This window comes from Arachis stenosperma, chromosome 4 (assembly GCF_014773155.1).
Source record: "Arachis stenosperma cultivar V10309 chromosome 4, arast.V10309.gnm1.PFL2, whole genome shotgun sequence".
NCBI classification, from domain to species: domain Eukaryota; kingdom Viridiplantae; phylum Streptophyta; class Magnoliopsida; order Fabales; family Fabaceae; genus Arachis; species Arachis stenosperma.
This window is the reverse complement of record NC_080380.1, coordinates 86666921-86691880: the sequence shown is the minus strand read 5'-3', so window position 1 is coordinate 86691880 and position 24960 is coordinate 86666921. Positions and strand designations below refer to the sequence as shown.

At 41.0% G+C, this 24960-nt stretch overlaps 1 protein-coding gene across 1 annotated transcript; it reads right to left on the bottom strand.

The window, feature by feature from the left end:
• Positions 1-4089: 4089 nt before the first annotated feature.
• Positions 4090-5508, bottom strand: LOC130975172 (uncharacterized). The gene has a single exon (XM_057899998.1). It carries the CDS (start codon positions 5506-5508, stop codon positions 4090-4092), a length of 1419 nt encoding a protein of 472 aa, XP_057755981.1.
• Positions 5509-24960: the final 19452 nt, after the last annotated feature.

Genomic DNA, 24960 nt, shown 5'->3' with positions numbered 1-24960 from the left:
CGTTAACCAAGTTAACGTGGGAGTTAACATGGCTCTTTGCACCTTAGGCCAACATTAGTGACAGTGTTGAGTGTCACTAACGTTGGCTTCTCTTCCCCCTTTAACGTTAGAGGCCACGTTAACTAGGTTAACGTGGCTTCTAACATGGCCATTTGTGAGCAATTGCCAACGTTAGTGACAATGTTAAGTGTCACTAACGTTAGCTCAACTTCTCTTCTCCACGTTAGAGTTCACGTTAACTTAGTTAACGTGACTCTTTAACGTGGGCATTGTGGCTTTTGAGAGTGTTTTTGGCAATCACTTTTCTCCTTAACTTTGCAAGTTACCTCCCATTCCTTGCTTCCTTTGGTCCTGAAATCAAGCAATAGAGTGCATCAAAGTTCTAGTCCAAGTCATGAGTAATGCTATATACAATTTTGTCATTAAAATCATGCAAAATCCACATAAAATAATGTAAAATGCACAATGTATGCTTGAATCAAGGTCTGAGTGAATATCTGCCCAAAACTAACTTATTTCCTAAGAAAATGCATGAAATTACCTAAAAACAGTAAAGAAAAGGTCAGTGAAACTGGCCAAAATGCACTGGCATCACAACACCAAACTTAAAGCTTGCTTGTCCCTAAGCAAGTACTGGAACAAGAAAATGATGAATGGAATCTCCAGAGAAATGAGTCATTCTTGTGGAAGTCATATTACTGATTTTATGGTGGTTTCATGCATAGCAACTTAGGTTCATCCCACTGCTGGCTTTCAGACCTTTATCATCTCCTAAAATACTCACTTTGTTATGTCCCATGAGACCTGTATTTATTGATCCTTTTATTGTTATTTCAAGGGCTGTTTGTGTTATTTAGGCTAAGTGTTTTGTAAGGGGGCAACTCTTTAGGATAAGCTTTCAGCCAACACCCCCGAACCAGTTGGTTCAAGGTGCTAGGTGTTGAAGCACCCCTAAGGACTTACTTACTCAAGTCTCTCCCCCATACATACACACCACAGGCATATAGTTTATTTATTTTCTTTCCTTCAGACCTTGGTGTCCAGCACCTCTTTGGGTTACTAAATGCTCTGTGGTGAGGGTTACTCTTGATAGTGGATTTTCAGCTGATAATCCCAGGTTAGTTAACCCAAGTTACCAGGTGATGAAGCACCCCAAAGAGCTTATTCATCTAAGTAGATCCCTCACACAGGAGCACCACAGACACATGTCTTAGGGTAAACCATTGGTGCCTAGCCTTATTGCTTACTCTTTTTCTTTTGTTTTTCACTTCCCTTGTTCTTTCCCTTTTTTCTTATTAGGATCTTGTTGTTATCTTAGTCTCATGGGTATATCAAAAGTAAAGCATTCAGGATAGATAGTTGTCATCCTAACCTTGTGGTTGAACCAACTTAGCTAACTTATGACTACCCCCAAAGATTCATGAATGCACTTCCACATTATGAACTCCTTTCTGGTCTTTTGTAAACATAGACATTCTCTTCTTCATACAAATAGACAAGCTTACAAGTAAATAAGGGAAAGATGCAGTGACACTTATACCAGAATCACAGACCTAAGCAATAAGAGCATTAAGATGCAGAATTGAAAATGTTCAAACTAACATGGAAGCATATTCTATTCCATACAAGATCTTCCTTATTTAAAGCATAGAAAAAGAAATGGAGTAACGAAGGAACTCCACCACCTTTTACTTTTGTGGCCGTCCTTGCTCTTTTCCTTGCTGGTCCTCCTTGTGTCCTCCTGCACTTCCTTGCAGCCGTGCCAATCTTGCTTGCTTCCAATCCGCAAGTGCCTTCCTCACTGATTCATGGCTCTCTTCCACCCTTTTTCTCTCTTCTCGTGCTAATTCATCCCTCACTTCTTCATACCTTGCGATTCCTGGGTGTAATATAGGCAGCTGTCCTACTAGGTACCCGAGCCTGGCTTGAGTGTTTATGTGATGTCCTGTCTCGCTCATGTAAACACTTTCTGCAAATGCCCTTTGCTCGTCCAGTAGTTCTGTGTGTTCTATCTGCCTTCGATGCATCTCATGTATGTGTGCCCCTTGATGTGCTTGGATGTTGTTTAGCCTCTGGATGGACTCTTGTTGCTCATTTTGCCTTTGCTCTATCCTATTGAATGTTTTTCCCCATTGTTGCCCTTGACTTTGTTGCTGTTCTATCATCTGCCTTTGCCACTCTCCTTGTTGAGTTATCCATCTTGATAGTGCTTCCTCTTGCTGCCTCATCATCTGTAGTTGTAGCTCTTTCTGTGCTCCTTGGCCTTCCAAGTACTGTCTAGACAAGCCATCAAGGGCTTCCTGAAGTTGATGCATGTCCAAGGTCTGTAGTGCTTGCTCCTCTGGGGCTTGTCCTTCCACTCCTTGAGGGCCTTTACTCTTTCTTTGCTTCTTTTGAGGTATGGGGGATGCTGCAGCATTCATCCTTCGAACTGTTATTGGAATGCCTTCCTTTATCCATACAGGATCCTCATCCTCAAACTCCACCCCAGCTTTCTTGCATAGTCGGTAAATAGTGCTGGGGTAACCTAACGTCCCTCTTGCGTCACTTTTCTCTGCCATCTTTCTAATGCCTTGAGCTATGATTTCATGAACCTTGATTTCTCCTCCCTTGAGTATGCAATGCACCATTGTTGCCCTTTCCAAATTCACCTCCGAGTTGTTTGCAGCTGGGAGGATGGACCTCCTCACTAGCTCAAACCACACTTTGGCTTCAGGAGTGAGATCTGTTCTCTTGATAAATTTTGGCTTATTTCCCGCGCCCCTTTCCCAGTCAGCTCCGGGTACACAAAGGTCTCGCAGGATCTGGTCATAATTGGGGTTGTTGTCCATCCTTGAGTGATAACTTTCTTCTTCAAATGGTATAGACCGTAGCTTCAATGCCCTCATTACACTCATGGGACCAAAATCCACCATTTTTCCTCTCACAAAGCTTATATATGACTCATCTTTCTTATCATACCGGACTGCATTTGCATAAAATTCTCTTATGAGGTTTGCATTCACCTTAGTGACCGGGTCAGTGAGGAGCTCCCATCTTCTCCTTTCTACCTTCTCTGAGATTTCCGGGCACTCACTCTTCCTAACTTGAAATCCCAACTCATAGATGATTTCCTTACCAACCATCCACCCGTATTCCAATGCATGATGCAAGCTTCTAAACCTCTTCTCATCATACGGGTGTTCCTCCATGGGTTCCTTTCCCTTCCTTCTCTTGGCACTTGAGGATGCCATGAATGATAATTCTTATGTGAAGGTGGTAAGGTTGTGGAGACTTTTGGTTGTTTAGGGTTTTATGGCAATGAAGAGAGTGAGGGGGAGGGAACGTTTGTAATGAGGTAAGAGTTGCTGCGTTTCAAAATGAATATGTATGAAGAGTGTGCGAAGAAAGTTAAGGCTGGGTATGGAACAAGGGCTACTTATATAGGGAAGTTGTAAGTGAATGGATGGTGTGGATTGATGGATTTGTCGCTCGATGGACGGTTGGGGTTATGCATGCTCATGGACAAGGATCACCACTTTATTGTGGTTATTGGTTCGGTCATCAAGTTTCCTCTTTCTTCCATGTTGCATGGCAACATTTTCCAATGCATTCTTCCTTGAGTCACGTGTGTGTGTATCTCTTCATAAAATGCTGAACCATTTCTTTTCACTTATCCTATCAATCTCTTCAATGCTCCTTTCTTTTCCCTATAAAGATGAAATAAGAAGAGTAAGAACTACTTTTATAAAGGAAACAAAAATGCTTTAACATCTACAGCTTGAATAATAAAAGAATTTGTTTATTCCTGAATTCCACTAACTGACTAACTGTGTATCTTCATATGCAAATTGGTGGCACCAGAGGGTGACACCAAACTTAGTTTGGAGCACTGTGATGAAAAATTGTGTTCAAAGCTTTAAGAATAATGCTTTGAACACCAAACTTGTTCTTTACTATATTCTGCATATAAAAATTTCACACGTGTTTGTCAATTTTTGGTTGGAATTCATGAATATTGATTTATTCACTACTTCTGAAAGCATGTAAACATGGGTTGCCTCCCATGAAGCGCTTCTTTAGCGTCACTAGCTTGACGTTACCCCCTTATTATGGTGGTTGGTAATGATTGAAGTCTTCTCCTCTGGCAGTGGACTTGTATCCATTGGTTGTGTCAATGATCTCTACATGCTCCAAGGAGAGAACTCTGTTGATGGTGAAGACCTTAGGTAGCTGAGATGGTACAGTGGGGAGATTAGAGGGGATATCTGTGAAGTAGGCTGAGATTACTTTATCCCCTGGAGAGAAATCTTCCGTAGGAATCTTCTTGTTCCGCCACCCCCTTGGTACCTTCTTCTTTGACCCTGGTGCTGTTTTCTTACTCCTGGTGGCCACTTTCTTTGATGAGCTTTTGTTAATGTCCTCACAAACTTCTGGTGGCTTAGGTTCCTCCAGTTTTTCCTTGACCTGTGGCACTTGCTGCTGGCCTTGTCCATCAACCCAGTGAATCTCAAGATGAGCTGGTTGTGCTTCAGTGCTTGCTTCTTCCTTTAGTATCTCATGATGCCCTTTGCTCGGTTCTTTATCCTCTTCATCTTTTTCCAGTGAGAGTTCGAAAACACTGAAGCTCAGTTGTTCATCATGGATCCTTAATATTAGCTCTCCTTTCTCCACATCTATGAGTGCTCTAGCAGTAGCTAGAAATGGTCTCCCCAATATGATTGGGTGCAGGTGACTCTCTTCCATGTCCAGGATGACAAAGTCTGTTGGGAGAAAGTATTTTCCAACTTTGAGCAACACGTTTTCCACCATTCCTACTGCTTGCTTTTGAGTCTTGTCAGCCAGCCTTATGACTACATCTGTAGGTAGTATCTCATTGATCTGCAGCCTTTTTACCAGGGATAGGGGTATTAAGTTGATGCTTGCTCCCAAATTGCAAAGTGCTCTATCAAAATTTGTTTCCCTTATAGCACAAGGGACATGAAAGCTCCCTGGGTCTTTTCTTTTCGCAGGCAATTGTGTTTGAATGAGGGTGCTGCAATCCTTGTTCATCATTATAGTCTGGCCCCCTTTGAGTGAGCTCTTCCTGGGAAGTAGTTCCTTCAAATACTTGATGAATGCTGGCATTTGCTGAATGACCTTGATGAATGGTATGTTCACATTCAAAGATGCAAACGAGTCTAAGAACCTTGAGTACATTCTCTTTCCCACAGCACCCTTTAGTAGTTGAGGAAATGGTGCATATAGTCTCAGCAGCTCCTGTTGTGAGATTTCTGGTTCTTGTTGGTCTTTCTTCTCCTTCTCTACTAAGGTATTTTCAGGTTGTTCTGACAGCTTGCTTGGCTTGTCTTCAGTCTCCTTGTCATTTGTAGTGACCATATTGCAGTCTTCCCATCTTACTTTCTTCGCTTCACCTCTCGGATTCTTCTCCGTTTCACTTGGGAAGCTATCAGTGGGTCTGGGCATCTTCTCAGACAAATATCCCACTTGGGATTCCAGCTTCTTGATTGCTTCCCCCCGATTCTTCATACTGGCTCTCACCTCCTCTTTGAACACTTTATTGTCTTGAATGTCTTTGCATATGCTTTCAAGTAAGGTTTCAATCTTTGAGATTCTGTCATCAAATGATGGTATGTTGGGGGTAGAGGTAGAAGAGTGAGATGTATTGCTGTGGCTTTGTTGGTATGTCCTCTGTGTGAATTGTTGGGGAGCTGTGTTGTTGGGGTTGTGACATCTCTGATCTTGGCCTTGGTCTTGTTGATTCCCCCACCCAAAGTTTGGGTGATTCCTCCATCCAGGGTTGTAGGTCTTGGAATATGGATCATGGTTGTATCTAGGTGAATTCCCAATGTAGTTGGCTTGCTCCTGAGTGCCTTCTTCCTCTTCACTTGCTTCCTCTTGAGTTGAAGTGGTGATTGCTGCCACTTGACTTCTCTCCATCTTCTTGGTGAGGTCAGCTAGCTACTTGGTGATGAGCTTGTTTTGAGCAAGCAGAGCATCTACATTGTTCAGCTCCATTACCCCTCTAGTGTTCCCTCTTTCGGAAGCATAGAAGTAGTCATTCTCAGCTATAGTTTCAATGACATCTATGGCTTCCTCAATGGTCTTCTTCTTGTTCAAAGAACCTCCAGATGAATGGTCTACGACCTTCTTAGATTCATATGACAGTCCTTCATAGAAGATGTGCAGCTGCACCCATTCATTGAACATATCAGATGGACATCTCCTTGTTAGGTCTTTAAACCTCTCCCATGCTTCATATAGAGTCTCACCATCTTGTTGCCTGAAAGTTTGGACCTCAGCTCTCAGCCGATTGACTCGTTGAGGGGGGTAAAATCTTGCTAAGAACTTGTTCATAACATCATCCCAAGTTGTCAAGCTCTCCTTTGGAAAAGACTCCAACCACTTGGTTGCCTTGTCTCTGAGAGAGAATGGGAACAACAACAGTCTATAGACGTTTGGTTGAACGCCATTGGACTTCACTGTGTCACATATTCTCAGGAAGGTGTTTAAGTGTTGGTTGGGGTCTTCTTGGACACCTCCTCCAAACGAGAAATTGTTCTGAATAAGGGTGATGAGCTGTGGCTTTAGTTCAAAGTTGTTGGCATGGATGGTTGGTTTTTGGATGCTACTTCCGCAATTCCCTGGGTTTGGGTTGATGTAAGAGCCCAAGACTCTTCTATCTTCCCCACCAGGATTTGCTCTACCTCCTCCACCATGGTTGTTCACCTCTTCCTCACGATGGTCTTCCATGGTTGTTTCAAAGTATTCTTCACAGTGTTCCTCCTCTTCTTCAGCACCCACTACACATTTTTCTTTTGCCTCCCTTCTTAATCTTAAGAAGGTTCTCTCAGGTTCAGAATCAAAGGAAGTTGAAGCTCCGCTTCTTCTCCCTGTCATACAACCAACAGATTACAAGCAAGAAAAGCAATGCAGAAAGTATGTTGTTAGAATAGCTTGTTAGTGTCAGTGATGCAATATATCAAACAGTTAGTGGGTTAGTGAACTGAATTGTAAATAGCAAAGAAAAACTCAGAAAGAGAGGAGGGGAAGAATTAAACTAAGACGGAAAGCAAATTAACCAAACAGAAAATTAAATCAAACAAAATACAAATGCTCAATCTAGTGATCCTCTAATGTAATCATTGTCGATGCACAATCAATCCCCGGCAACGGCGCCATAAACTTGATCGGGGTAAAACTTGTCTCTCAACAAATTCCCATTCGGCAAGTGTACCAAATTTGTCGTCAAGTAAAAACTCACAATAGAGTGAGGTCGAATCCCACAGGGATTGATTGATCAAGCAACTTTAATTAGAGGAATGATCTAGTTGAGCAAATCCATGAATAGAGTTGATAATTGCAGAAATTAAAATGGCGAGAAAGTAAATGACTGAAAGTAAATAGCAGAATTGTAAATGGGAATGGGGGAATTGCTCATAAAAGTAAATTGCAGAAAATAAAGAGAATGGGTAAGATCAGAAATGGGGAGTTCATTGGGCTTAGGAGATGTTGCATTCTCCGGATCAATTTCATTTTCATCTCTTCCTCAATCAATGCACTCATTGATCTCCTTGGCAATCTTAAGTGATTGAATCACAATTTCTTGCAATTCAATCTCTCAAATCTTGATCAATAGCCAATTCCTTGGTCAATTGCTCATGAGAAGAGATGAAGTGTGGTCACTGATTATACCACATGCACTTCCCAAATCAAATGCTTAGAGGGTTATAGCCACATACCCATCCACACTCAATTTGGTCCAGCATGAGAAAGCATTTCTAGCTAATCTCTTCATTCCTCTTTCAAGGATCCGAAGATATCCATGTTTGAATAGCTTCTTTTCCAAGATAACTATCCAATTGGATGAAGATCGAAAGCTTTCAAGTAAAATCAAAAGGAAAGATAGAAGAAGAATAAGAAAATTAGTATTGATCCATCAAATTACAACAGAGCTCCCTAACCCAATGTAAGCGTTTTAGTTGTTCATAGCTCTAGAAATCAAAATCAAAGATGGAGAATACATGATAAAGCTAGAAGTACAAAGAAAGTAAATACAAAGAGTAGTTCTCTGTCCTAGCTCCTTCCAAAAGCTCCTCTCTCTTTCAAAACTACTCCTATATATACTACTCTTCTCAGCTTCTAGTTAGCTCTTCAAGTCTTGGGCCTCTGGATCTTTGAGCTTAAAGCAGTTCCTTTCTTCAATTGGGCTTGGCTTACTTGCAGAGAGATAGTGTAAAGTGGGCATAGACTTTAGCTCAAGACGTTAGGGGTTTTTATCATTTAGTGAAAATACAAGTTCGAGAATGTTAGTGACACTTAACATTGTCACTAACGTTGCCATGCACCCCTTTGCCTCACGTTAAAGCCCACGTTAACTGGGTTAACGTGGCTTTTAACGTTGCCTTGTTAGCCTTCGAGAACGTTAGTGACACTCAACATTGTCACTAACGTTCAAGTGTGCCCCTAGGTCTTACGTTAGAGTCCACGTTAACTAGGTTATCGTGGCTTCTAACGTGGCCATTCTTAGCCATCCCAACGTTAGTGACAATGTTGAGTGTCACTAACGTTGGCTCATTCTTCATTCCTCATCGTTAGCTTCCACGTTAACCAAGTTAACGTGGAAGTTAACGTGGCTCTTGGGGGTTGTGTGGTTGCTCCAACGTTAGTGACAATGTTGAGTGTCACTAATGTTGTTGACAACTCTCCATCTCTTACGTTAGCTCCCACGTTAACCAAGTTAACGTGGGAGTTAACGTGGCTCTTTGCACCTTAGGCCAACGTTAGTGACAGTGTTGAGTGTCACTAACGTTGGCTTCTCTTCCCCCTTTAACGTTAGAGGCCACGTTAACTAGGTTAACGTGGCTTCTAACGTGGCCATTTGTGAGCAATTGCCAACGTTAGTGACAATGTTAAGTGTCACTAACGTTGGCTCAACTTCTCTTCTCCACGTTAGAGTTCACGTTAACTTAGTTAACGTGACTCTTTAACGTGGGCATTGATGGCTTTTGAGAGTATTTTTGGCAATCACTTTCCTCCTTAACTTTGCAAGTTACCTCCCATTCCTTGCTTCCTTTGGTCCTGAAATCAAGCAATAGAGTGCATCAAAGTTCTAGTCCAAGTCATGAGTAATGCTATATACAATTTTGTCATTAAAATCATGCAAAATCCACATGAAATAATGTAAAATGCACAACGTATGCTTGAATCAAGGTCTGAGTGAATATCTACCCAAAACTAACTTATTTCCTAAGAAAATGCATGAAATTACTTAAAAACAGTAAAGAAAAGGTCAGTGAAACTGGCCAAAATGCCCTGGCATCACCCCCTTTTTTTTCTTTAAAACTTAGTGAACGAGTTCTTTTGGCAAGCACACCAAAATTATCGCCAAGTAATAACCCATAGAGAAGTGGGATCGTATCCACAGAGATTGGCAAACTCAAGCAGTTTTAATTAATTAGTGAATTAGTCAAGCAGATCAATGATAGTGTGAAGTGCAGAATTGTAAATGGCATAAATGTAAATGACTAGAATATAAAGAAAAGCATTAAAGTGCAGGAATGGAAATTGTAGAATGTAAATTGCTGAATCATAAATGACTTGAATGTAAACGGGAATGGGGAATTGCTGAAAATAAAGTTGAGCTATAAAGAAATGGATAGATGAGAATAGGAAATTCATTGAGATTGGGAGATGCTGCCTCTTTGGATCAAATCTAGCTTAGATCTCCTTCAATCATGCAACTCACTGACCTCTTGGCAATCATGATTGATTGAGCCCCAATCCCTTGGTGACTCAATCTCTTAGATCTTGATCAATAGCCAATTTCTTGGTCTAATTGCTCATGAAGAGAGATATACTTGGTCCCTGATTATACCACACACCCTTGTAGATCCAGGTAGAGGGGGATTATATGTCACGTATCCCATCACCAAAACCCAGATTCTACTCAAGTGTGAGAAGGGATTTCAAGCATGGTTTCATGTTTCCTTTCCCAAGGTTCCCATGAAACCCAATTGCATTCAATCTCTTTCCCAAGATGATTGAATACTAAGCATTAAGCACGAAATTCCTCCTAGCAAATCAAGAGAAGATGAAGAGAAGAAGAATTTCACTATTATCAATCCATCAAGTACAACAGAGCTCCCTCTCTCAATGAGAGGGAAGTTAGCTACTCATAGCTTAGAAAGTACTCAAAAGTGGAATGTAAAAGTGGATCTAGAACTAACTGCTTAACCCCTTCTTCAGTACTCTTTTGGGGTATATATACTACTCCTAGTAAAATAAAAGAATTACAAAAGTGAAAAAGGGAAAATTACATTTTTGGAGGGAAAGAAAGCACTCAATAAACGTGACCCCTTAGTTGGCGTGTGGTTGGCGCATCTCAGGCGTGTCACGTGCCTTGCAAAATGGCTTGGCGTGCCACGCTCAATCCTTCAAGTGGCACGCTCGTCCCTCTTTCAACCTTGGTGTGCCACGCCTTCGAGCTCAAGTGGCACGCTATAGTGACATTCTTGTGTTGGCGTGCCACGCCTTCGAGCTCAAGTGGCACGCCCTTTGATTTCTCCACTTTCCTTGCTTCTGGAAATTTGAACTAGCGTGCCACGCCTAAAAGTTAGCGTGCCATGCCCTTGTTGTGTGTTTGGCTGAGTTCTCTGGAAAGTTGCACTAGCGTGGCACGCCCTTGTTAGGTGAATGGCCCCTCTGCTTGGTGTGCCACGCCACGAACTCAAGTGGCACGCCCCAATGCTTCTCTTGCCTCTGAATGGCATTGGCGTGTGATGAAAGAACTTTTGACGGTTTAGAATTTATCCAATGGAGTCTCGTTGTGAAGTATAGTTTCCAAACCAATCAACAATCCTTACATCAAAAATATTGGTTGTCACATGGAACAAACCCCAAATAAGAAATAACCGGAGTATTTAGACTCCGGGTCGTCTCACGAAGAGTTGCAATGAAGTGGTCAATTATTGGCAATGGGGATCAAGGGGGGTTTTGATTGATATGAGGCAAGAAATTAAATGGACAAGAATTTAAATGACAAGAAAAGTAAATCAAGCAAGTAATAAAGAGAGACATTCATGGCAATGGATTGAGATCATAGGCTTTCTATCCTAGTCATGCATGATTAATTCATCTTATTTAGTCAACCCTAACAAATAGGGAGAAAGTCAAACAAGATTAATCAATCATGTTACAAATATAAACAAGAATTTATCTCATTACGTCAACTCCAACAAATAGGGAGAAAGTCTAACGAGACTAGCTAATCTCAATCCAAAAGTCCTAACCAACTTACTAATTAAACTAGCAAAAGATTAGCGTCAATGGAAATAATATTCCATAAGTCCTAATCAACTCACTAATTAAATTAGCAAAAGATTAGCGTCAATGGAAACAATATTAGCTAACAACTCTAGATCACCAACATAAGTTGGGTTTTCATGACTCAAGATTTCCTAATTACTCTTTCCAAGCCAAGAATGCTTAAAATCTACTCTAACATCCTTCCAAGCATTCTATCAAACACTTGAAAGGCATAAAAGGAAAGCATAGTAAATGTGCAAGAATAACAAAATCTACCAACTACCAATAGCAAGGAAAGTAAGATCTCAACACAAATCAACAATAAAAAGAACATCAAACATAAAATTGCATTAAAGAAAATTAAGATTCAATAATGTTCATAAACATAAAAGAGGACAAAATAAAGGAGAAACTAAATCAAAACAAGAATTAAAACTTGGATTCAAGAAGAATTAACTAAAACTACCCAAAAATCTAGAGAGAGGAGAGAGCCTCTCTCTCTAGAATTCTAACCTAAAACATGATAAAAACTAAACTATGACTAAGTGTGTTCATTCCCCCTCCAATCCTTGGGTTCAATAGCATCAGAAATGAGTTGGATTGGGCCCAAAATGAGCTGCAAAATCGCTGGGGGCGATTTCATTAAAGTGGGCCACGGACAGCATCGGCGCACGCGCGAAAAGTGCGCGTGCACGTCGATTGGAAATTCTTCACCCGCGCAGACACGGCATGTACGCGCGCGCGTCCATTGGCGATACCACTTTCGCGCATGCGCGCCTTGTACGCGTGCGCATCCCATGGTGCATTTCCAATTCTTGTTTCTTCATGCATTCTCCTCTATGCATGCTTTTCTCCTCACTTCTTCCATCCAATACTTGTCTTATGAACCTGAAATCACTTAACAAATATATCAAGGCATCGAATGGAATTAAAGTGGATTAAAATCACCAATTTTAGGGCCTAAAAAGCATGTTTTTTACATTTAAGAACAATTCAAAGGAGAATTACAAAACCATGCTATTTCATTGAATAAATGTGGGAAAAGGTGATAAAATCCCCCAAAATAAGCACAAAATAAACCATGAAATCGGGGTTTATCAGCGTGCTACGCCTTCTTGCTCAAGTGGCATGCCTAAGTGACGAATAGTGATTGGCGTGCCACGCCGTCGAGCTCAAGTGGCATGCCTCATGTAATTGGCCTCTTTCACCCTTTCTGGAAAGTTATACCAGCGTGCCACACCTGAAGGTTGGCGTGCCACGCCCATAATCTTGTGTTGTTCTAGTAAGTGGCGTGCCACGCCTTGACCTTCAAGTGGCACGCCAAAGTGAGTTTTTGGGACTGGCGTGCCATGCCTTCGACACTAAGTGGCATGCCCAGATCTTGCTTGTGATGTCTAGCGTGCCACGCTTGGTTGCTCAAGTGGCACGCCAAAGTGAGGTTGAGAGGTTGGCGTGCCACGCCTTCGACTTCAAGTGGCATGCCCAGTTTTCTCTAGATCATTGTACCAGCGTGCCACGCCATGTTGCTCAAGTGGCACGCCCATATATTTGTTCATTCTTCAAGCTTGGCGTGCCACGCCTGGATCTTCAAGTGGCACGCCAAAGTGACTCTCTAGCTCCTTGCATGCCACGCCTTCGACATCAAGTGGCACGCCCATAGTGGTTGATGGATCCGGCGTGCCATGTCCAGCCTGGCGTGCCACGCCCTTCTTGTGTTTCTCCTTTTTGCTCTCTGGAATTTATTACTAGCGTGCCATGCCCACATGCATGCTTAGATCTCCCTTCTGGAATTTAGTACTGGCGTGCCACGCTTAGCTCCTGGCGTGCCACGCCAGTGCATTTTTGTGGCGTTTGCCCTCAAGTGACACACCAGTTTCACACGCCCAGCTTCTTGCTTGTCTTCTACCCATTTTTGATACTTTTTTCACCTGCAATTTAGCACAACTCATCTTCAAAGTAGTGTACCATAATATTCATCAAATAATGCATGAATTATACTAATCAAATGAGATTTGTGCTCTTTTATGGTCTTTTTATGAAAGAAAGAAAGGTAAATGATGCAAGTCATCACAATACCGAACTTAAGTTTTGCTTGTCCCAAGCAAATCAATGCGAGTACTTTTATATATTAAGGCCTTGGCTTTAAAAGATTTCAATACAACTAAGAGTGAAACTAAGTGTTTAACACATGTATGAATGTTTCAATTGCCATGGAAAGCTCTTAGATCCTTGAGGGCTCACTCAGGTATAGGCCTTAGGAGTCCTTTCTATTGATTGTCACCTTGAAGTAGTAAATTTTGTTTGCTTTCTTGACCACGACTCTAAGTGTTTTGTCTCAAGACAACCCTTTAATTAGGCTTTCAATTAGCACTCCCAAACTAGTTGGTTTTAGGGTACTAGGTGTTGAGACACCCCTAAGAACTTACTTGCCCAGGTCTCTTCTTGACACATCTTCACCACAAGCATGTACTAGGATTATTATTTCTTTTTGAGCCTCTTTTTCATGTTTCTTTTTCTTTTCTATCCTAGTAGTTGATGCTCAGAGCCTTGGGTCTTTATTGCTTACTACCTCTTGGTTCTATGGATATTCGAGGAACACCCCTTAGCTTTCCCTTTGTTATACCTTCTAGGATTAGTTCTCTCCATGACTCATTTTCTTTTTGGTTCATCAAAGGTTATACACTTAGTATTTTGTTTCTTAGTTTGTTTGATGATCCCTCTTGGCCTTGGTCTCTCTTATTATTTTTGTACAACTCACAGTAACTCTTATAGAGACAAGTTCTACTTTTATTTAATTGAAGTGAAGACTTGAAATACATTGCGTTTTCTATCTTGGAAAAAAAATTCATAAAGACTTCAAACAGAAATTAAAAACTAAGCCTAAAACATAAACTATCCTAGCATGATTATTCAAAGAGTAAATAAAGCAAAAGTTAAACAGGATGCAGAATTTGGAAAATGTCAACCATGGGACTCAACAACCTTGAGCAGCTTCATCTTCAGTTCATTGGCCCCTTTCCCTTGTCCTTTTTCTTAAGAGGGGATGAGCCACCTTCATCTGGCTTGGAGGAACCTTCTTGAGCCTTGGCATCCTTGGGCTTCTAAAATCCTAGCCTCCTCATGTAATTCTTCTCATCTTCCTTATGTTTGGCTAAGATTTCCTCTTGTCATGCACTTAGCTCTTCCATCCCTTGCATGAAAGTTGGATATCCTGGGTTTAGAGCAACAACAGCATTACACAAGTGATTCAGCTTTGCTTGTGTGTTGATGTCATACTGCCTTCTGGACAATGTCCTGGTATCATAGGGATGCCTGAATTCGGCCAGGTTCCTCTGTTGCCACTTGCCTTGCTCTCCTATTTTATCCAGTGCGCTCCACACTTCTCCCCAGTTAAATTGTTCTTGCTGCTCCTTTCTCATATGCTCCCAACTCTATTGGAGTTGTTGAATGTTTTAGTTGACTTAGCTCCATTGTTGTTGATGAGCCTCCTTGAATTGGTTGACATCCTCCCTCAAGTGGTGTATATCTCCCCTCATTTGGTGTACATCTCCTTGCAGTTACTCCTAATAAAAACCTTCTTAGAATTATTGATATTGGTAGTGTGGTGGTGGTTGAAGTGCTAGAAATTGAGGGTGTTCTTCAGCCTCTCCCTCTCCGTGCTGTTGTTGTGGTTCATGAGCATAGGCTCTTTTTTCTCTAGCCCTGTTGAGTGGGTGGACAGCCACCACTTTTGCCATCTTCTTAGCAGTGATGGACTTGTCTTGCTTCACAAGCACTTCATCAATAATCTTCTCAACTCCAGCCTCATCACACAGCCTTTGTATGATGCTGGGGAATTAATGCGTGAAAACATATCTCTCAACAAATTTCCCTTTGGCAAGTATACCGAATTATCGTCAAGTAAAACTCACAGTAGAGTGAGGTCGAATCCCACAGGGATTGATTGGTCAAGCAATTTTAGTTAGAAGAAAGTGCTAGTTGAGCTGAGCAGAAATTGGATTTGGAATTTGCAAAAAATTAAATGACTGGAAAGTAAATAGCAGGAATTAAAGTGCAGAATTTTAAATGGGGAGTTAGGGTAATAAGCATGAAATTAAATGGCAGAAAGTAAAGAGAATGGGTAAGATAAGATATGGGGAAATCATTGGGTTCAGGAGATGTTGCATTCTCTGGATCAAGTTCATTCTCATCTCTTTCTCAATCAATGCATTCATTGATCTCCTTGGCAATCTTAAGTGATTGGATCCCAATTCCTTGGTAATCCAATCTCTCTAAGCTTGAACAATTGCCCAATTCCTTGATTTAATTGCTCATGGGAAGAGATGAAGTGTGGTCACTGATCATACCACATGTATTTCCAAATTAAAGTGTTGGTAGGATTACATGTCACAATATCCATCCAAACCCCAATTTGGTCCAACATAAGAAAGCATTTCTAGCATGATCTCCTCATCCCTTTTCCAAGGCTCAAAGGAGATCCAATTATGGAGAGTTTCTTTTCCAAGACAACTAACCAATTGAATTAAGATTGAAAGCTTTCTAGTAAGATCAAGAGAAAAGAGAGAAGAAGAAGAATGAAAACTATAATTGATCCATCAAATTACAACAGAGCTCCCTAACCCAATAAAGGGGATTAGTTGTTCATAGCTCTAGAAATGAAAAATAGCAGAAAAGAAGAATCCATGCTAAAGTGCAGAAAAAGTAAATCTATAGAGAATAGTGCCCAGAAGTGCTAAGCTCCTCTCTAGTTCAAAACTACTCCTATATATACTACTCCTCATGATCTTCTAGTGAGTTCCTCAAGTCTTGGATGTGGGCTCTAGACCTTGAGTTGAAGCATTTCTCATCTTTAGTGGGCGCAGCTTGCAAAGAAATATAAGTTAGGCTTGGACATTTAGTGAGATTAACATTGAGTCACATTTTTGGGTGCGAGAACGTTAGTGGCATTCACTTTTTCCACTAACGTTCCACCCTTATATACCCACGTTAACTCCAACGTTAGTAGTCTTAACGTGACTACTAACGTCTCCTATTCAATCCTTGGCCAACGTTAACGGGACTCACTTTTCCCATTAACGTTGGCTTGTGCCCCTTTTCACAAACGTTAATGGGACTCACTTTTCCCATTAACGTTGGCTTGCCTCTTGCCTCTACGTTAAGTCTCACGTTAGCTTAGCTAATGTGGCTCTTAACGTGGGTGTTCTTCACCTTCGAGAGCGTTAGTGACACTCACTTTTGTCACTAACACTCCAATTGCCTAAAGTTCCTACGTTAGGACTCACGTTAACTAAGTTAACGTGGCTCTTAACGTAGTAATTGAAGCAATCTTCCAATGTTAGTGACAAAAGTGAGTGTCACTAACGTTGGTTCTTTGAATTCAACTCCACGTTAACTTTCACGCTAACAATCTTAACGTGAGAATTAACGTAGGCAATGCTAATGATCCAACGTTAGTGACAAAAGTGAGTGTCACTAACGTTGGCGTTGTTGCTCCTCTTCCACGTTAGAGTTCACGTTAACTAAGTTAACGTGACTCTTAACGTGGGGCATTGCCTAGTTTCCCAACGTTAGTGGTGTTCACTTTTCTCGTTAACGTGGAGTTCCCCTTTTTCTTCTACGTTAACTACCATGTTAACTTAGTTAACGTGGCTATTAACGTGAGCTATGGATGGCTTCGCAGGCGTTATTGGTGATCACTTTTCTTATTAACGTTGCAAGCTCCTTGCCATTCCACGTTAGTGTTCTCGTTAACTAAGTTAAAGTGAATGCTAATGTGGTTCTTCCATGCTTCATTTGTCCTGAAATCAAGCAATTAAAGTGCATCAAAGCTATAGCTAAAGTCATGAGATTATGCATCATCAAGTTATCATGCAATTCTAGCAAAAATCTCATGAAATCATGCAAAATTCACAATAGTTGCTTGAATCAATGTGTAAGTGTATATTCATCCAAAACTTGCCTTATTCACTAAGAAAATGCATGAAACTACTCTAAAACAGTAAAGAAAAGGTCAGTGAAACTGGCCTAGATGCCCTGGCATCACAACACCAAACTTAAAGCTTGCTTGTCCCTAAGCAAGTACTGAAGCATAAGAAAAAAATGAAATGAAAGGACAAGAAGATAAAATATAAGTGGCATTCCTGGTTCATGGAGTTTCATGCATAGCAACTTAGGTTCTTTCCCTTTAGGTTTCAAGCCTTTATCAAATCCCTAGTCACTCTCTTGATTGCATCCCTGGAGGCTTCTTTCTTAGTGATCCTTCCTTCCTTTTCAAAGTTTATTTTTCTTTTTGCTAAATGCTTTGTAAGAGGGCGACTCTTTATGATAAGCTTTCAGCCAACATTCCCAAACCAGTTGGTTTTAGGGTGCTAGGTGTTAAGACACCCCTAAGGACTTACTCCCTCAAGTCTCTTTCCCTCATACATACACACCACAGGCACATGGTTTGTTATTCTTTCTTTCTTGAGACCTTGGTGTCCAGCACCTCTTTGGGTTACTAAGTGCTCTGTAGCAAAGGTTACTCTTGATAGTGGACTTTCAGCTGATAATCCCGGATTAGTTAACCCAAGTTACCAAGTGATAAGGCACCCCTAAGAGCTTATTCATCCAAGTATATCCGTTGTACATAAACACCACAGACACATGCCTCAATTTTTGAAACCGTTGGTGCCTAGCATTGTTTCTTATTGTGTTCCTTTTCTTATTTTCAATTGTATTGTTCTTTTTCTTTTCTTGTTGGGATCTTATTGTTTAGCTAGCCTCCAAGAATGTGTCTCAAACATAGGACTTAGGATGGATAGTTGCTTTCTTTCCTTTCTTGGTGAACCAACTTAGCTTACTAATCATCCTACCACAAACATTCAGAATGCACTTCACAAAATAACTCCACTCTTGTTCTTCCCATAACATTTTCTTTTAGATAAACTTAGAGAGACAAGCATACAAGTAAGGAAGATGAAAGTGAGCATTCAAGACATTAAGCTCAATAACATAGACCTAAGCAATGAAAATTAAATGCATAATTGAAAATTCTAAACTACCATGGAAGCATGTTCTATTTCATACATGATTTTCCTTATTTAAAGCTTTGAAAAAGAAAGTAAACTAAGGAGGAACTTCACCACCTTTCACTTGTTGGTATGCTCATTCTCTTCTGCTCCCTTGCTACTTTAAGATTTGTTTTTGTCCACTTGTGCTTCCTCTCATCCGATTTGCTCTAGCTAATTTCCAATCTTCTAGTGCATTCCTTACCGATTCATGACTTTGTTCAACCTTTCACGCTCCACTCGTGCTAATTCATCCTTTACATCCTCATATTTTGTGATTCCTGGATACAAATTAGGCAATTGTCTGACTAGATATCCAAGCCTGGCTTGGGTATTCACATGGTATCCAGTCTCACTCATGTAGACTCCTTCCGAGAATGTTCTATATTCATCGAAAAGATCTGCTTGTTCTCTTTGTTTCCTATGCATCTCATGAATGTGTGCTCCTTGATGTGCTTGGATGTTGATTAGCTTTTGGATGGCTTCTTGTTGTTGATCATGTTTCTGATTCAGGTTGTGGAAGGATTCACTCCATTATCTTCCTTGTTCCAATTGCTAATCCATCAGTTGTTTTTGCCATTCCTCTTGTTGATTCATCCATCTAGAAAGTGACTCTTTATGGCGATCCCTTGATTATATTTGGAGCTCCCTTTGCGCCTCTTGATTTTCCATGCATTGTCTAGATAAGGTGTCAATAGCCTCCTGCAGTTGGTGCATGCTTAGGGTGGCTGAAACTTGCTCTTGTGGATATTGTTCTTCTTCAGCTTGATGAGCTGGCCTCTTCCGTACCTTTCGTGGAGGTAATGGAGTTGTAGCAGCATGCATCCGGCGATAAGTGAGTGGAAGACCAACCTTTATCCACTCAGGGTTTTCATCTTCGAATATCACCCTGGCCAGTTTGCAAAGGAGGAAGATAGTGCTAGGATAACCCAACTTTACTCCAGAGTCACTCTTCTCAGCGAGCTTCCGAGTGCCTTGAGCTATGAGTTCATGAACCTTGATCTCTCCTCCCTTCATTATACATTGCACCATCGTTGCTCTCTTGAGGTTCACCTCTGAGTTATTTCCAGCTGGGAGAATGGATCTCCTTACAATTTCGAATCATCTTTTAGCCTCAGGGAGGAGATCTCCTTTTTTTATAAATTTCGGCTTCCCCTTGGGACCTCTCTCCCAATCTGCTCCTTGCACACATATATCCTGTAGAATCTGGTCATAATTGGGGTTTTGGTCCATTCTCGAGTGATAGCTCTCCTCTTCAAAGGGTATGCTTCTCAATTTCAACACTCTCATGATAGTCATGGGGCTAAAGTCTACCACGACCCCTCTCACAAAACTTGTGTATGAGTCATCCTTCTTGTCTTGCCTAACTGCATTTGCATAGAACTCTCTTACCAGAGTGGCATTCACCCTTGTGACAAGGTCGGTGAGGAGCTCCCATCGGCGTTGTTCCACCTTCTCTATGATTTCTGGGCACTCGGCTTTTGTGACTTGAAAGCCTAGTTCATAAATGATTTCCTTCTCAGTCATCCACCCATACTGAAGTGCATGATAGAAGGTTCTAAATCGCACTTCATCAAAAGGAGGATGCTCTATGGGACCCTTCTCTTTTTGCCTCTTAGAGTTTGATGATGACATGAGTGAGGATTGGTTTGCGAAGATGGTGAAAGCTATGAAGTTGAAGATGGAATTCGGTTGATGTGAAGCAGAATGTGTCTTAGAGGAATGTGTTTTGAGAAAAGAAAGAAAGGTGAGGATATAGGGTGTACATGAAGTACGTATAGCCGAGAGAAAGAAGTGAAAAAGATGGGGATATAGGGTGTGTACAGAAAGATTGTGGGAATGGGTTTATTTAGAGAGATGGCAATTGTTGAAGGGTGTGGATTGATGGTGTTGTTTGATAGTAGACGGTTGGGGTTTTGAGATTGAATGAGCACAAGGATCACCTCTTTTATGAGGGTCTTAGTTCGGTCTCCAAAGCCATCCACTCCCAATGTTGCATGGCAACACTTCCAAGGACATTCCCCATGAGGACAAGTGTGAAATTCCCTTGGTGTAGTGGCCGAATCCTTCTTCCTCAATTGTCCTATCAAGTACCATCAATGTCCTTTTTGATTCCCTATGCACGAAAAAGAGAGAATGTGAAAATTAATTGAAAAATTGGTGGGAAAATTCAAGGAGTGAACTAACTAAACAAAAATCTTTTTTTTTTTTGACTAATTTCTTTCCATGAATTCATGAATACAAATCAATCCATCATTAAGCTGCCCATGCATGCAACGTTGGTACACCAAACTTGTTTGTGGTCATATGGTGCAACAAGTTTGGGGAGTGAATTGCTTTTTTTCAAAAAGTGTGTTCAAACCCACTTGGTGTGCTTTGAATACCAAACTTATCATGTACTATACTTTGCATGTAAAGGAGTCTTATATTGGTTGTCAAAATTGATCTGAAAATCCATGAACTTTGCATTATTACTATTATTAGAGATTTAAGAGAGAGAGGGTTATAGAACATGGGTTGCCTCCCATGAAGCGCTTATTTAGCGTCACTAGCTTGACGTTTGGTTCTTGTCAAGGTGGCTGATAGTGCTTGAAGTCCTCCCCTCTTGCAGTGAACCTATGTCCATTAGCTTTGTTGATAAGCTCCATATGCTCTAAGGACATGATTTTGTTGATGGTATACACTGGGGGCAGCTGAGATGGAATAGTGGAAAGGTGAGGTGGTATTGTTAGGAAGTATGTAGAGATCACTTCATCACCTGGAGAGAAATATTCTATAGGAATTTTCTTGTTTCTCCATCTTCTGGGTACTTTCTTCCTTGTTTCTCTTAGTGCTATCTTGCTTTCTATAGATTCTTCCTCTAAAGAGTTTTCGTTGCTAGCTTTGCACGGCTCTGGTGGTTCTGGTTTCTTTTGGATCCCCTTTTGATATGGTTCTTCCTGAGCACATGGCTTTCCAACCAATGAGGCTTCTATTTGTATTGTTTCCACTTCACTGCTTATTTCTTGTATCAATGCTTCCTTGGTTGGCTCCTCCATCAACTCTCTGTTATCATGATCTGATTCTTGTGAGGGTTTAAAGACATTGAAGGTGAGATGCTCATCATGTATCCTCAGTACCAGCTCTCCTCGCTCTACATCTATAAGCGCTTTGGCTGTGGCTCGGAATGGTCTTCCCAGAATGATGGGGTAGATAGGATTCTCATCCATTTCCAGAACAACAAAATCTGTGGGAAGGTAGTAGTTCCCAACCTTTATCAGCACATTTTCAACCACTCATATTGCTTGTCTTTGAGTTTTGTCAGCCAATCTGATAATTACATCAGTGGGAGTTAATTCATTGATTTGGAGCCTCTTCATGAGGGAGAGAGGCATTACATTGATGCTTGCTCCCAAGTCACAAAGCCTTTTTTCAATCATTGTTTCTCCTATGGCACAAGGGATGTGGAAACTCCCTGGATCCTCCTTCTTTGTAGGTGCCCCTGGTTGAATGAGGGCACTGCAGTCCTTGTTCATCTTTATGGTTTGTCCACCTTTCAATGGACTCTTTCTGGCTAGTAGCTCCTTTATATACTTGATGTAGAAAGGCATTTGCTAGAGGGCTCTAATGAATGGTATATTTACATCAAGAGATGCAAACATATCAAGGAACCTTGAGTACATTCTCCCTGCTACACCACCTTTAAGCTTGTGGGGAAAAGGTGCATATGGATTCAACACATCCTTCTTCCTTAGCTCTTCTTTGGATGTCGGTTGAGTTGTACAACTTCTTTCCTCCTGGCTTTCTTTGTGATTGTTTTGAAGGTGTTCTACTTCATTCATACTCTCTCTATCACTTGTGGTTATCATTTTACATTCTTCCCATCTTACTTTCCTTGTTTCTCCTCTTGGATTCTTCTCTGTGTCACTGGGGAATCTATCAGTGGACTTGGAAAGTTGTTGAGATAGGTACCCTACTTGGGACTCTAACCTCTTGATGTTCTCTCCTTGGTTTTTGATATTGGCTCGTACCTCTTCCTTAAACACCTTGTTGTCTTGAACTTCTCTGCACAAGCTTTCAAGTAGAGCTTCAATCTTTGAGAGTCTATCATCTGTCAATGATGGTGGGTTGAGATTAGGAGGTTGTGAAGATTGGTTGGATGGGTGTTGGTAATGTCTCTGTGTGGTATTTTGATGAATTGCATGGTTGTTGGAGTTGAGGTTGTGGCGTCTCTGATCTTGCCCTTGATCTTGTTGATTTCCCCATCCAAAGTTGGGGTGATTTCTCCATCCAGAGTTGTAAGTTTTGGAGTATAGATCATGGCTTTGTCTAGGTGAGTTTCCAACATAGTTGGCTTGCTCCCAATCATCTTCTTCTTCTATGTTTGCTCCTTCTTGAGCTAGTGATGAATTGATGGCTGCTGCAATTTGGTTCTCCTCCACCTTCTTGGTAAGATCTGCTAGCTGCTTGGTGATCATCTTGTTTTGAGCTAGTAAGGCATCCATGTGGTTCAGCTCCATGACTCCTCTGGTGTTACTTCTTTCGGATGCATAGAAGTAATCATTTTCAGCAACTGTTTCAATGACATCTATGGCTTCTTCAATGGTTTTCTTCTTGTTTAGAGAGCCTCCTGATGAATGATCCACAGCCTTCTTTGACTCATATGAAAGACCTTCATAGAAGATGTGAAGTTGGACCCACTCATTAAACATCTCTGGTGGGCATCTCCTTGTTAGATCCTTGAACCTTTCCCAAGCTTCATAAAGTGTCTCCCTATCTTTCTGTCTGAACGTCTGCACTTCAGTTCTCAGCCTATTGATCCTTTGAGGGGGGTAAAACCTTGCCAAAAAGTTGTTCACTACCTCTTCCCAATTAGTCAAGCTCTCCTTTGGAAAGGATTCAAGCCACTTGGATGCCTTGTCCCTGAGTGAAAAGGGGAGCACGAGCAACCTATAAACATCGGGATGGACTCCATTGGACTTCACCGTGTCACAAATCCTCAAGAAGGTGGTCAAGTGTTGGTTAGGGTCTTCTTGAGCACCTCCTCCAAATGAGCAATTATTTTGCACCAAAGTGATGAGCTGGGGTTTTAGCTCTAAATTGTTGGCATGTATGGTGGGTTTCTGAATGCTGCTCCCACACTTTCCAAGATTAGGATTGATATAGGATCCTAAAACCCTCCTCTCTTGCCCAGCACGGTTGGCATGGCCTTGATTATGAGCCTCCTCTTCAGGGTTGTTCTCCAAATTTTCTTCCATGTTGGGTTCAAAATACTCTTCCTCTGCTTCCTCAGCACCAATAATCCTTTTTCCTCTTGTTTCCCTTCGTCGTCTCCAAAAGGTTCTTTCAGGTTCTGAATCAAAGGATGTTGAAGCTCCCTCTCTTCTCCCTGTCATACAACAGATTGCACAGCAGGAGATGAAATGCTGAAACTAGTTTTGTTAGAGTAATTGTTAGTTTGAGTGATGCAAATTATCAAACAATTAGTGGGTTAGTGAGCAAAATTATAATAAACAAAGAAATGAAGAACGAAACAAAACTAAGGGGGTGCAGGGGTAAGGAAGAAATCAAAACAACTAATAGAAATTGACTGAATAAACTAAACAAAAAGGAAAGATGCTCAATCTAGTGATCTTCAAACTTAATCATTGTTGATTCAAAATCAATCCCCGGCAACGGCGCCATAAACTTGATGCGTGAAAACTTGTCTCTCAACAAATTTCCCTTCGGCAAGTATACCAAATTGTCGTCAAGTAAAACTCACAGTAGAGTGAGGTCGAATCCCACAGGGATTGATTGGTCAAGCAATTTTAGTTAGAAGAAAGTGCTAGTTGAGCTGAGCAGAAATTGGATTTGGAATTTGCAGAAAATTAAATGACTGGAAAGTAAATAGCAGGAATTAAAGTGCAGAATCTTGAATGGGGAGTTGGGGTAATAAGCATGAAATTAAATGGCAGAAAGTAAAGAGAATGGGTAAGATAAGATATGGGGAAATCATTGGGTTCAGGAGATGTTGCACTCTCCATATTAAGTTCATTCTCATCTCTTCCCCAATCAATGCATTCATTGATCTCCTTGGAAATCTTAAGTGATTGGATCCCAATTCCTTGTTAATCCAATCTCTCTAAGCTTGAACAATTGCCCAATTCTTTGATTTAATTGCTCATGGGAAGAGATGAAGTGTGGTCACTGATTATACCACATGTATTCCCAAATCAAAGTGTTGGTAGGATTACATGTCACAATATCCATCCAAACCCCAATTTGGTCCAACATGAGAAAGCATTTCTAGCATGATCTCCTCATCCCTTTTCCAAGGCTCATAGGAGATCCAATTATGGAGAGTTTCTTTTCCAAGACAACTAACCAATTGAATTAAGATTGAAAGCTTTCTAGTAAGATCAAGAGAAAAGAGAGAAGAAGAAAAATGAAAACTATAATTGATCCATCAAATTACAACAGAGCTCCCTAACCCAATGAAGGGGTTTAGTTGTTCATAGCTCTAGAAATGAAAAATAGCAGAAAAGAAGAATTCATGCTAAAGTGCAGAAAAAGTAAATCTATAGAGAGTAGTGCCCAGAAGTGCTAAGCTCCTCTCTAGTTCAAAACTACTCCTATATATACTACTCCTCATAATCTTCTAGTGAGT

What these genes read in the sequence shown, in the direction of transcription:
- LOC130975172 (XM_057899998.1), bottom strand. Translation starts at nt 5,508, where the DNA reads ATGAAGAATCGGGGGGAAGCAATCAAGAAGCTGGAATCCCAAGTGGGA.